Raw genomic sequence first — 12512 nt, forward strand, 5'->3', positions numbered from 1 at the left:
TTGGGCCTGTCCCGTCGTCATATTTCATTATCGATACTCTTAGAGGTCTGTGGACATATGTGTGGGTTGTATATAGATGTTGTTCAGTTGTGTCTATATGACTTATTTTGGGACGTTCTCGTACGTAGTGGCAGCCTTGTCGGCTTGCGTATATATATTTTGGCATGTTGTACGTAGTGGCAGCCTTGTCGGCTTGCGTATATATATTTTGGGATGTTGTATGTAGTGGCAGCCTTGTCGGCTTGCGTATATATATTTGGGACTTTCCCATACGTTATGGCAGCCTTGTCGGCTCGTGTATTATGTTATCTTTTGATTGGTTGTGACTCCTCAGGAGACAGGTTACCTTGGTATATATATGTGACGTTCAGAGATAACGTTTTGTTTCCACAAGCTTCCATATTGTGTTTAGCTTCGGTTTGACTATGTCTAACAGGTACGTATACGAGTGTCCAGCTCGGGCACTAGTCACGGCCTACGGGGTTGGGTCGTGACAATTCAGTTCACAGGAATTCATGCAAAAAGCAAATCCGTCATATTCTTAAGGGAAAATTGGCAATCCACCTATTTTTTCTTCCTCATTCAAAATAACATTGAAATCTCCCCCAACCAACCAAGGAAGTGACATATTACTAGCCAAACTATACTTGTCATCCCACAGCTGTAATCTTTTCCCTTCATCACATTTTGTATAAATCATTGACACCACCATTGTCTTATTCAGTTCTTGAAAGATCAATTTAACAGTGATAGATTGTTCAGTATCAAGCACCACTTCTACATCCACTTTGTCCGCAACAAAAAATTAGATTTTACCACTACAATTGAAATTGGCATAAGGCATGCCGAGTTTCCTTCTATACTTCTAAATCTATCTATGATGTTGAAAAGGTTCCAATAGAGCAATCAAAAAGAACTTATGATGTCTATGCAGCATTTGAACTCTATGAAAAGCTTGTTGAGTATTTACTAATCTGATGTTCCAAAAAAGAGTTTTAATTATCATTTAAAAGATTTCTTGGTAGAAACCCTCTTTGGCAAAATCCTCACTGGTTGTTGAATTTCTACAACACCTGGCTTCTTTCCTTTTTTAGCCCCTTTAGCTTGTGATTTAGGAGAAATTCCTGCTTCTTTGCTGGCCCTTTGTAACACCATATCTATATGAGCACCATCAGCATCTTCTTTGATGATATTACCCTGAATCTTGTTTTCTGTCCCATCTTCACAAAAAGATCTACACTATTGCATGCAAAGCTTTGTTAGGTGACAAGTTCTTACCCATATTCAGAGGTTGAACTTCCTTAATTTCCTAAATAACAGCCAAAGCCAAGCTCCCTTCCTGATAAGTTGCATCTCTGAAAGGAGGATAAGATACAATAATCTGCAGACATTTATCTTGCTTTGAACCATCAAGTTCAACATCTAGATCATCCTTCCCACTCTCCTGATGAATTCCATCTCTATTCACATGATGACCTTCTGAACCTAGAACGCTATCCTCATTTTTGATACCTTCCAAATGAGAAACCACTTCCACCAATTGCACTTTAGTCTCAGACTTCATATTATCCATGTTGTCTTCAACAACCAGGTTTGGTTCTGATTGAATATCCACCATGTCTGATGGAACTTCTGGTTTTGTACCTTCAATTCCTCCTCAACCACGACATGATCTTGAACTGAGGCTGTAACAACTGCTACATCATCTACTACATTCAACTTCAATTCCTGCTCATTCTTGTCAGCTTGATCTTGAACCTTCTTCAAATCAAATTTTTGCAACACTTGCATTTGAGTATCTTCAATTTTTCCATAGCTGTTGCACATCCCATCATCTTTCTCAATCTGCAAAGCAGAATTCTGCAACTCCTGCACCTGAATAGAATCAGCTTTTTTATTGTTAATGTTACACCTCGTAATTTTGTACGTTAAGATTCGTCGTATGTTAGTTGTCCTAGTCTTGGACCTCATGATTATTTTCGAGGTTATACGATATTAGACATGCCTATTGTTACATCTCGTATTTTCATTCAATATATACACGACTAAGTTGAGGTTGACGAATGCACTCAAACGTGAGACATGAGATTTGGACAAATAAAAATGAATTTAACTTGCTTACCGACGTGCATTTCACCTACTTACTTCCCACCCTACTTGCTTGAGCTACTTGATACGTATCTTAACTATGAAGTAAGAATGAGCACGTGTTAAATTGAGCAGACCAGCAAGTGACGCCTATTAATAAGCAAGTAGGTGACAAGTAGGTGTGTCACCTACTAGCTAAAATGAAAGGCTAAGTTTACTCCACCCAAAAAGGGGTCAAGGGGTCGGCCAAAGGGGACCCCTTTAAAGGGGTTTATTACATCTTTTTCCTTCATTATTTTCCAGATTCTAAGACACCAAAAGAAACCCATATGCTCTCTCTACAAACTGTTCAGCCAAAATCTAAGGAAATTCTCAAAAAAACCCTCTTCTTTCTAAAATTAAGATCGGAGGATTAGTTCTAACCTTGAAGAACCCAAGCAAAGGAGGCTGATTCTTCTCCAAGACAAGTTGATGCCCTTGTTTTGTCCCTTGAAAATCTGATTTAGGTAAGAAAGTCCTCTCTTCTTTATGTAGTTAAGTTTATCTAAGTTCTAGTTAGTTTGTGTGGTGAAGTAGAGGCTGGAAATTGGGTGGAGATTGTTGTGGTGTTACGAACTGCTTGGAGTAGAATAATGTCATCATATGGATGGTTCATGTAAGGATTGACTCAAGTATCTTGTGGTTAAGCTTATTGGAGTCTTAACTAGGTTGTGGAAATAAGAATTGATGAAGAAATGACCTGAAAATCGATTTTGAGTTGCTATAATTTTTTGGGTTGTTATGAGGTCGTCTTAATATTGTCTTATGGCTGAAAATCATTAAGAATGATTAAATACATTGTGGTTAATCTTGTTATCAAGTTCTGGAAGGAAAGTGGTTTAAAATTATAGTTTTCTTAATCATAAACCGAGCTTGTTGCTCGTTGTACTATTGTTTGAGTTGGAATTGTTCTTACGTTGTTGAGGGGCTGAATAGATGGGATTGGTTGTTGATATTGGTAATATTGTTATTTGGTGCTGTTTTGGATTTGGGAAGTAAGGAAATGTAGGGGAAATACTGCCCAATTTTTTGTAAGAGAGCTACTAGCTTAGAAATGTGTTTTGAAGTTCTTCCATGACATTAACTATTTAGTGTCTTGATGTAGGTTGAAGTACTCCGGGCAGTATATATATATATAGAGTCATTGATAAGAAACAAAGGTATGTTAAGGCTATCCTTTCTTTCTCCTTGGCATGAATTTTATGAAAAGAACGAAACGAACGAATGAACGTTATCCATAATGATCCCATTCTTAGAATGCTAGAAAGCTTATGTTTCTTTGGATTCCTGATGATGTTATTGCTTTACTTCCATGATTCTTAAGTTGAATTTGTAATCATTGTTTCAGTAAAGGTAAGACATGTTGACGATGCTAGCTCCATAATGATTTTCGGAGGTCACCGATCCTACGTCACTCCAAAAGACCCAAGAGTTATTCCTATGAGTCATTCACGCATTGTATATATATGTATACACTTATTTTACCACATCGAGCTGCGCTATAGTCGGTCGGGTACGGCACCTATTGTGCACACCACTGCAGTTGGGTACGGATAATACCGAGCCTATATTATAAGGCCGGGTACGATAATTCATATATGTCTATCATTTTCAAAGATGCATTCACATGATACGCCCTTAGAGGCACTCTCAGTTATATAGTGTTATACAGATACATTCAGATGCTCAGGTTGGTTCGTTACGTTATGTCATTCTTACTGTCATTTTTACATTACTTTCTTGCCTTACATACTCGGTACATTATTTGTGCGACTCCCCTGTGCTTGGGGGCCGCTCGTGCCCGCGAGGTTCGAGGTAAGACGACCCACGGTCCGGCTCGATAGGATCTCTATCCAGCGGTAGTTGGTGCGCTCCTCTTGGTTCGGAGCTGCTGTCCATTTTGGTATGCTATTTTTGATGTCTATATATGGGTATGACGGGGCCCTGTCCCGTCCTTTCTATAGCTTTGTACTCTTATAGAGGTCTGTAGACAGTCGTATGTAGTCGGGATGTTATATAGCCTCGGTGACTTCTGTTTTTGTTATACAGTATCTACGACGGCCTGGTCAGCTTGCACTATTGCTTTCAGTATATATATGTCTTCTATGCATGATTCATTATGCTTTTCACACAGAAGTCAGTATAATACAACTATGAGTCATATATGGGCCACCCTTTCCACCTTATGAGATCTAGACGCATGTATAGGAGTGTCTGACGGGTAGAGCTCGGGCACTCGTTATGACTTATCGGTTTGGGTCGTGACAGTTAATCCCATCATCTTTCTTAACAGCATCTTCATGACCACTCTACAAATAAGAATTAGACAAATCCTGCACCTTATGAACATCAGCTTTATTATTGGTGATACCATTATCTACACTTTGATATCTCCATTGTTCTCTACACTATCATTTGTCAAACTGGGATCTTGTAATACATCAAACTTGTTTTGAACTGTCACCATTGTATCCTTATTCTCCTTTGTGTTTAAATTTCCCATATTTGAATCAGCAATATCCTGCTTAGGACCATTAAAAACTCCATTGTCCTTTCGCATTCCAATTTCCTGGATTACCAAGAACCCTTCCACTTGATAACAACCTTGCATTATACCTCCTCCTATTATGCTTAAACTGTCTTTTCTGAGTATGAGGACTCTGCACATCCTCCCGCACCTTAACTTCCTTTTCTTTCTTTCTTTGGATCAGCTGGTTCTTTCACTTCTTCCTCCTCAAATACTGCTAGTTCAGGATGAAGCTTCCAGCATTCACTTTCATTATGACCTTGTAACTTACAATCTCTGCAATACTTAAGCAAATAGTCATATTGAATCTTCACTTTTTCAATTCTCACCTCCTTTGTGTCCTCATCCTCTATCTCCATGTCAACATGATTTGGAAGATCTGATAGTAAATCCATTAACACTTTAACCCTAGCAAAACTTGATCTTGTGCGATTGATTAGCAAGATCAACTTGTAAAGGAATCCCAACAGCAGAAGCAAGAGAAAACAAGGATTCTTTCACAAAAAAGGTAGGCAAAAGATATCCACGAGATGACCTTATATGTTTCTTCATCCACTTTAAACTTAGTCGTATATCAAAGGCCTCATTTGATATGAATATCCATTCCTTGATTGCAAGTAATACAAACCTTTTGAACATAAGTTAACGAAATCCTCCATTGTAGACCGTCTAATAAGTACATGCCTATCACGAAATAAACCTATTTGGCACCTTCCTGTCATCCCACATTGATCTGGGATAATTGACCTGAGTTCCTCCAACTGTGGCCATCCATAGGAGAATTTGCCAACAACTACATATTTTAGGTCCTCCAAAGACTCAATCTGATCGACCACTTTCTGTGTCCAACGTAGAACAAGAACGCCATTACGATAAGTAATCTGCTTTAATGGAATAGTTGACGAAGTGTTTTTGCATGGGGTTAGGGTTGGTTGGTTGAAAAACAATTCTGAAATCAAGTTTGGGAGCCGTCGTTTCATTGCGGTTGGTGTCATTAGTTGACAGAGATGTAGTAGAGGTCTGGCCAGCCAACAGAGGTGGCTGACCAGCGGCTACGATGGCCATTTAGTAGGCGGCGACGAGCTAGGTTTTAGGGTTTTTGCATGGAAAAAGATAGGGTTTTTTAGAGCATTTTTTGGAAGGGGTCGGTGTGATCACACAATCTTATAAATAGAGGGATTATTATACTTATCTTATGAATAGTGAAAGCATTTCACTGTTGGTAGAATTCTGAGATGAATTGGAATTTAACCAACTGCCGTGAGAAAATAATTATCACCAAGATCTATTTTGCCGAGTTGTTCTTTATCTTAGATCTTTTTAAACATATTTTCTCATGATAGTAAAGTCTCGTCTTTGATAACGTGTTATGAAATAATAATAAAAGTACAAGACAACAAGAGATATAGCCAAAGAAGTAGTGGGCCGGAGAGAGATTTTTATTGCTCTTTAAATTGATGTATAACTGAACTAAATTGACTTCTTATTTCTAAAAGAAAAGAAGCTACTGCGAGGCGTTTCAGAAAGCTGCTGCAAGGCTTTTTAGAAGTTGTCTGCTTGAGCTACTTGCAAGCTACCTGCTTAAGGTGCTCGCAAGCTGCCTGCTTGATGCAAGCCCGACAAAATTGCTATAAGGCTTTTCAAGAAGCTGCTTGCAAGCTACCCACATGAGCTACTTGCAAGCTGCTTGATTGCAATCTTATCCAGGAAACTGTAGGAGTTTATAAATGGACATCCACAATATAATGCATTTATAACACTGTGTGTCTCTCTGTGTGTGTGTGTATGTGTGTGTATAGATTCTTTTATAACTAAATCAAATATTTTTATGAGGATGTATATATTCGTTAAATACTTTTAGTATATATGTTCTATGAAAATTAGCAGGTAGAATTAGGGTAAAAAGTTAGCAGGTAGTAGAGCGTTTTCTTGCTAATCCTTCCTTACCAGTAGTCGTCGTATTTCTCTTGTGGTTCTTTATCCGTTGTTATATAGTCGTCGTATTTCTCTTGTGGTTCTTTATCCGTTGATATATTTTACTATCTATTTCTCTTGTGGTTCTTTATCCGTTGATATATAGTCGTCATATTTCTCTTGTGGTTCTTTATCCGTTGATATATTTTACTATCTATTGTCTCTTGTTCATTACTTAGCATATTATTTTATTGTAGTTATTGTTCCTTTGCAGACTGTTTATCATGCTTTATATAGTATTTTGATATGGCTTCTTAATTTTTCATTATTTCCTTTACTAACTGCTTTGTATTGCTTTTCTTGAGCGAGTGTCTATCGTAAATAACCTCTCTACTTCCCAAAATAGAGGTAAGATCTGCGTAAACTCTTGTTGTATTCTATAAAAATTAGATGGAACTACACGTGCAAAGAAACTAGTTATAATAATATCAACAACCATCACTATCGTCGACACCCACACACCCTCCAAACACCACCACCTCTCCACCCCTTACCCCACCACCACTAACCACCTCCACCATCACAACTATCACTACTACCACCACTACAGAGCATGTCCACCGTCACTAGCAAACATAAATAGTTCATTAGTTCATTTTTTTTTTTTTATCAAATAATAATTTCAATGATGTTCATTCATATTTAAAAATCTGAATCTTAATGAAAACAAATGAGATCTAAAACCGGACAACCAAATAATGGCAGGCAGGATCGTATTTGTCCCATGATCGCTAGAATTAGGGCTATGTATATCAAAAGAAGATTAGCAATAGCATTTTAAAAACTAAGTTTCACCAGCGGAAGTGTCAGCAGATGCCCCACCAACACGGAAAAAGCTCACAAGGATGTGAAGATAGAAACAAAGAAACATGACCGACGAAGAAAATAATCTCCTTGGTTTCAACTTCAAACGCCCGATAAGTTCCTGGGATTTAGAACTAATACATCATTTGTTCTCAGATTTCAAATTAACTTCATGCATATTTCAAACTACAGGAACAATTTATGAAGTTCGAGCTGAAAATTTAAATTCCAATGGCCGCACCTTGATTTCTTCCATATTTCAGTTAGGGGTATTTTTGTCCAAATATTTCCTGTGTCAAAAGAGTGGCTATGCTTTTCGTATTCTATTCAAACAAGTAGCTAAATATTCATAAGCTGTCCAAAGAAAAAAAAAAAAAAAAAAAAAGGCCATCCCACCTAATATTTCCTTTCTGACCTGTCGCTGGACCTAACAAAAATTGTAAACAGTATGCATATATTCCACGTAGAAATGACAATTTACAGTTTCCACGTATTTTGCACAAAGAAACACAATCCTTCTTACCAACCTGCATAAAGTCTCCTGTAATTCAAACCCCATCAAGGGCCTAATAAAAAATTGACAAACAAAATTGATCCGGGAACATATAACACAAGCCAAAAACCCTGCTGAATTTTCCTTCGACAGCAACAGCCCGAAACTTCGTTTGTTTAGCTATGCAAAGTGAAATTTCCCATGGTTAGCACTTACTTCCGATGCCGCCTTTTGGGCTCAGCTCTTTGCCTCTTGTCGTCATCCCACTCTCTGTCATACATACTGCGGTGCATGGTTAAGGAATCAAATATTAGGCTTCAATGGGAAGCCATGACACTCGACCAATAGTGCTCAAGTTGAGTTCTCAAAAGTTAAAATTCAACCCGATAAGTTTATGCAGTTCTAAAAAGATCATTTATGCCACATCATTGTTCTACTTATGTAACACATAAATTTCTAGCATCATAAATGTTTTTGAACATTAAAACCAAATTGACTTTGAACAAACTCATCTAATATGGAGTAGTTTTTCAAATCTAATTACAATAGTTCAGTATGCAATAGCAGAGGATTTGCATGAATCAACGACAGAAAAACCATGCCTATCCAATGACAACCACCAAAAAAGTCGTATAGATTGGTAGCATTGCAAAATTCAAGCCAGACCTGGTACTTTAGATGACGAGGCATGCTGATAAAAGAAAAATAAATCTTCCATTCAGAGAATGCAAAAGCAGTTGATGGTTTATGCAGCAGATGGTCAAAAGGATATTGTATACACATGTATCAATAAGGATACGAGTCCGCATCACGACGGGGTGCTTTGCTGGCACTTTCTTTTCCATGAATCCTAAGACCTGGCTCGTCCAAGTAACCTGGACGCTGCTGAACCATAACACCCTTTCGCTCTCCCCTATCTCTTCCATCAGAGGGCTGCGACATATTAATAGAAAGGGCGGGAGGATGAGCAGAGGGTGAAAACTCTCCAGGTTCTGAAGCCATATGCTCTCTCTTAAGTTTGCGCCTCTTTGAGGCATTTGGATCCACATCCTCTTTTATGATGCTTGCTTTCTCCCTATCTCTTTCCCTCTCCTCTACCTATAATACACAACTGAAATGTAAGTAACACTAACATGCAAAAGAACGCAAGAGATCCAAAATCAAGGTTTTACTAGAAAGAATCCCGACCCTCAAGCAAGACGGTAAACTGCAAAACATAATTAAACAACTACTATGCCTCAATCCTAAGCAAGTTGGGTCGGCTATATGAATATTCACCGACAATGTCGCTCCATTTAAGCTCGTCGGCAAATATTACACAAAAAGAAAAAAAAAATCTAAAATGCAAGTACTAGCAAAAATAAAAAATAGATGAAAAAGATCCAAGAAATCATATATAACATATCCATACGCACATGCAACTGGCCAATATGAAGACAGAGTTATATTAAGCAAGGAATAGTATCAGAAAAGATTTGAGTAATATTGTTAATCCAACACAGAAAAGTAACTAAGAAATACGAGTTTCTACCATCTTTATCACCTCAATCAGAAAGAGGATGTAAAAGGCGTAAGGAAAGAATATCCAAGCTGCTACATCTTAATAAAGGTTGTTCAGTGTATACGTAAGTGTAAAGAGTCAAGAACTCTTTAAGTGTTGAAAGAGATACCGGTGAATGTTTTCAACATGTAAAATGGATAGTCATTTGACTAAAAGCTATGGAAGCTATTGATGCATAAAATTTAGACTAGCAAAGAAAAGGCAAACTTAGTCCTCACATGTTGAATCTCTTCCAAAATGTGAGTGACACTCATAACCTAAAACTGTTTACGCTAGTACTAAATATTGGGGCAAGCCCATTAGGTTCAACCCAAAAATATATCAAGACCAAGTCCAAATCACTGAAAGAAGTTTAAAATGGATCTATGGCCAAACAACCATTGCACGGTCATGGGCCAATAAGTAAGCGATCTTGTAACTTCTAACTTTAGTCCACTCGGGTCTTAGTCAATGTTCAACCTTGGCCAAACCCTCCAGGTCTTCACTTTTAATCATCAGCTTGAGCACATTATGCTCTTTGGGAAGCCTCCCAAAAAACCAGTTGGAAGTCCCTCCACCTTCTTAAGGAATAAATGAATCTCCTTGGTTTGCCTCTTAGTACAAACTTTATAGGAGTGAATTGTGGTGCTTCTTCCTCTTGATTAGGGTCGCTGGAGCCTAGTTGGATGTTACTCAGACCTCAGGGGGCAAAAGTATAACCAAAACAGGGGAAACTACTCTCTCATACTTTAATGAACCTATTTGCCTATTGCTAAGGTCAAAATATGAATGTCTAAGACATATTATCACATTAGAAATAAAAATACCTAAAGAAAAATGTTAGTTACATTGGCAACTAAAGTAAAAAATTGACCAACTGTTCAACTCAAACCACAGGAACAATAATTGGAATCTACATACATCTTTACACTATGTCAGCAAAATGGAGGTGGAGTATAATGGATCTATTGTACAAGAACAAGGGTGATATTCAGAATTGCAACAACTATAGGGATGTCAAACTACTAAGTCGTACCATGAAAGTTTGGGAGAGAAGGGTCAAGATGAGTATGAGGATATCAAACTACTTAGCCGTACGATAGAAGTTTGGGAGAGAGTGGTCGAGATGAGGATGTGTGTCTATCTCCGAGATGAGGAAAGCGAGGCTGACATGGTTCGGACATATGAAGAGGTGCGTGGATGCGCCAATTAGGAGGTGTGAGAGGTTCCCTATTACAGGAGTTAGAAGATGTAGAGGTAGGCCGAGTGTTGTCGCACTGCTGGTGGGTGAGGCTAGTGGCTAGCCTCCTTTCTGCTGCTTCTTATTGGTACAATTTAGTTATCGGTAGCTTCTTTGATTCAACGTTTATTACTATCAGTTGCTTCATGTGCTTTGTATCTTGTTATTTTGTCATCTTATTTTCATACAACTCTGCGCCGATTTCTTCTTCTTTTTTTTTTTTTTTTTTTTTGCCGAGGGTCTATTGAAAACTTTTCTACCCGCAAAGGCAGGGGTAAGGTGTGCATACATCCTATCCTCCCCAGACCCAACTTGTATGTTGTTGTTATACACTACATAAACACTTTGCTATAGTCGAATTAGATCGGTAGAGGTAAAGGAGGAATTGACTGTGAGCCTTGTTTATGTAAATTATGGATAAGCTAATACACAATACAAGAGGTAGAGGTCCTCTGATGTATGCTAGATGCCGACGATGCTAATCACGAAACCAGCGAAGGTGTCAACTAAAAGCTTGAATTATGGATAAATGCTCAACTTTTTGGGTTGTAGCCAAGGGCCTAAATGAGAATTGGTCTTCTGAATACCACTTTTAGGGCAAATCTTAAGGTATAAATAGAACACTTGTACTTTGAAGAGGAGTTTGACTCTTGCCCTGGAGAAGGACATGCATGCTAGAGAGAAGATATTTACCAAGTTGTTCCCAAATTCAAGCCTATTTAAGGAGTAGACCTGAGATTTGTCAAGCTTTGCGTTTACTCTTTTTACTTTAGCTATGGGTTGTGTCAAAACTTTTTTGCATCGTTGGAGGCTTGAACTATATGGAGTAGACCTAATAGTTGATATTTAAAGTTACAACAAGAAAAAAGATAGCCAGTGTGATCCCCTAAGTGGGGTTTTGGGTGGGAGAAGAAAAGGGAGGGGGGGGGGGGGGGGTTAATACGCAAACCTTACCCCTACCTCGGGTGAGTTAGAGATGTTTCGGATAACTCTTAGCTCAAGAAAAGCATTTTAAAAAATACAACAGTAAAAAGCTACGATGAAAATACTAAAAAGAGAAGTATTAACAGCAAAATAGTAAAGATGACCAAAGCAAAAGGAACAACACCAGTAATAAAATTGAGGAGTACGATAATTATAGCACAGTAGAAGTAAGACTGATAAGCGGAAGAGGGCGCAGATAAATAGCTCTAAACCATAGCCAAGCTCTTCCAGAGAACAGAGAGAAAACACTCGTCTACCTATTAACGTTCGACCCTAATCCTCGACATCCATGCTCAACTATCTAGAATCATGTCCTCGGTGAGCTAGAGATGTGTCATGTCCTGTCTAATCACCTCTCCTTAATTCTTCCTTGGTCTGCCTCTACCTCTCCTCAGACCCATCAGTACTAACCTCTCAGACCTCTTCATTAGGGCATCTGTGCTCCCCCTCTTCACATGCCTGAACCATCTCAATCACGCTTCCCGTATCTAGTCCACCATGGAGGCGACTCCCACCTTGTTCACAATATCTTCATTCCTAACCTAATGTGTCCTACTGTGTCCACACATCCATCTCCGCATCCTCATTCCCACTACTCTCATCTTCTGAATGTGTGAGTTGTTGACTGACCAACACTCTGCCCAATACAACATAATTGGCCTAAGAAACACTCTATAGAATTTACCTTTAAGTATTGGTAGCACCTTCTTATCATACAGGTTACCAGATGCGAGCCTTTGTTTCATCCCCTGCTCCAATACGATGTGTGACATCATCATCGATCTCCCCATTTCATTGGATTATTGTCCAAGGTACTTGAAGC

General features: G+C 38.5%; 1 protein-coding gene across 4 annotated transcripts in view; it reads right to left on the reverse strand.

Moving 5' to 3' along the window:
• Positions 1-7860: 7860 nt before the first annotated feature.
• Positions 7861-12512, reverse strand: part of LOC132068840 (THO complex subunit 2) — a 61115-nt gene continuing 56463 nt past the window's right edge. For all 4 annotated transcript variants that reach the window (XM_059462586.1, XM_059462585.1, XM_059462583.1 and 1 more), the window contains 2 exons: positions 8725-9023; positions 7861-8207 (listed from right to left, as the gene is read on the reverse strand). In XM_059462586.1, coding sequence (XP_059318569.1) covers positions 8138-8207; positions 8725-9023 — 369 coding nt within the window. In that variant the 3' untranslated portion in view covers positions 7861-8137. The remainder of the gene's footprint in view (positions 8208-8724; positions 9024-12512) is intronic.

The sequence above is a fragment of the Lycium ferocissimum genome, chromosome 8, assembly GCF_029784015.1.
Source record: "Lycium ferocissimum isolate CSIRO_LF1 chromosome 8, AGI_CSIRO_Lferr_CH_V1, whole genome shotgun sequence".
Taxonomy (NCBI): domain Eukaryota; kingdom Viridiplantae; phylum Streptophyta; class Magnoliopsida; order Solanales; family Solanaceae; genus Lycium; species Lycium ferocissimum.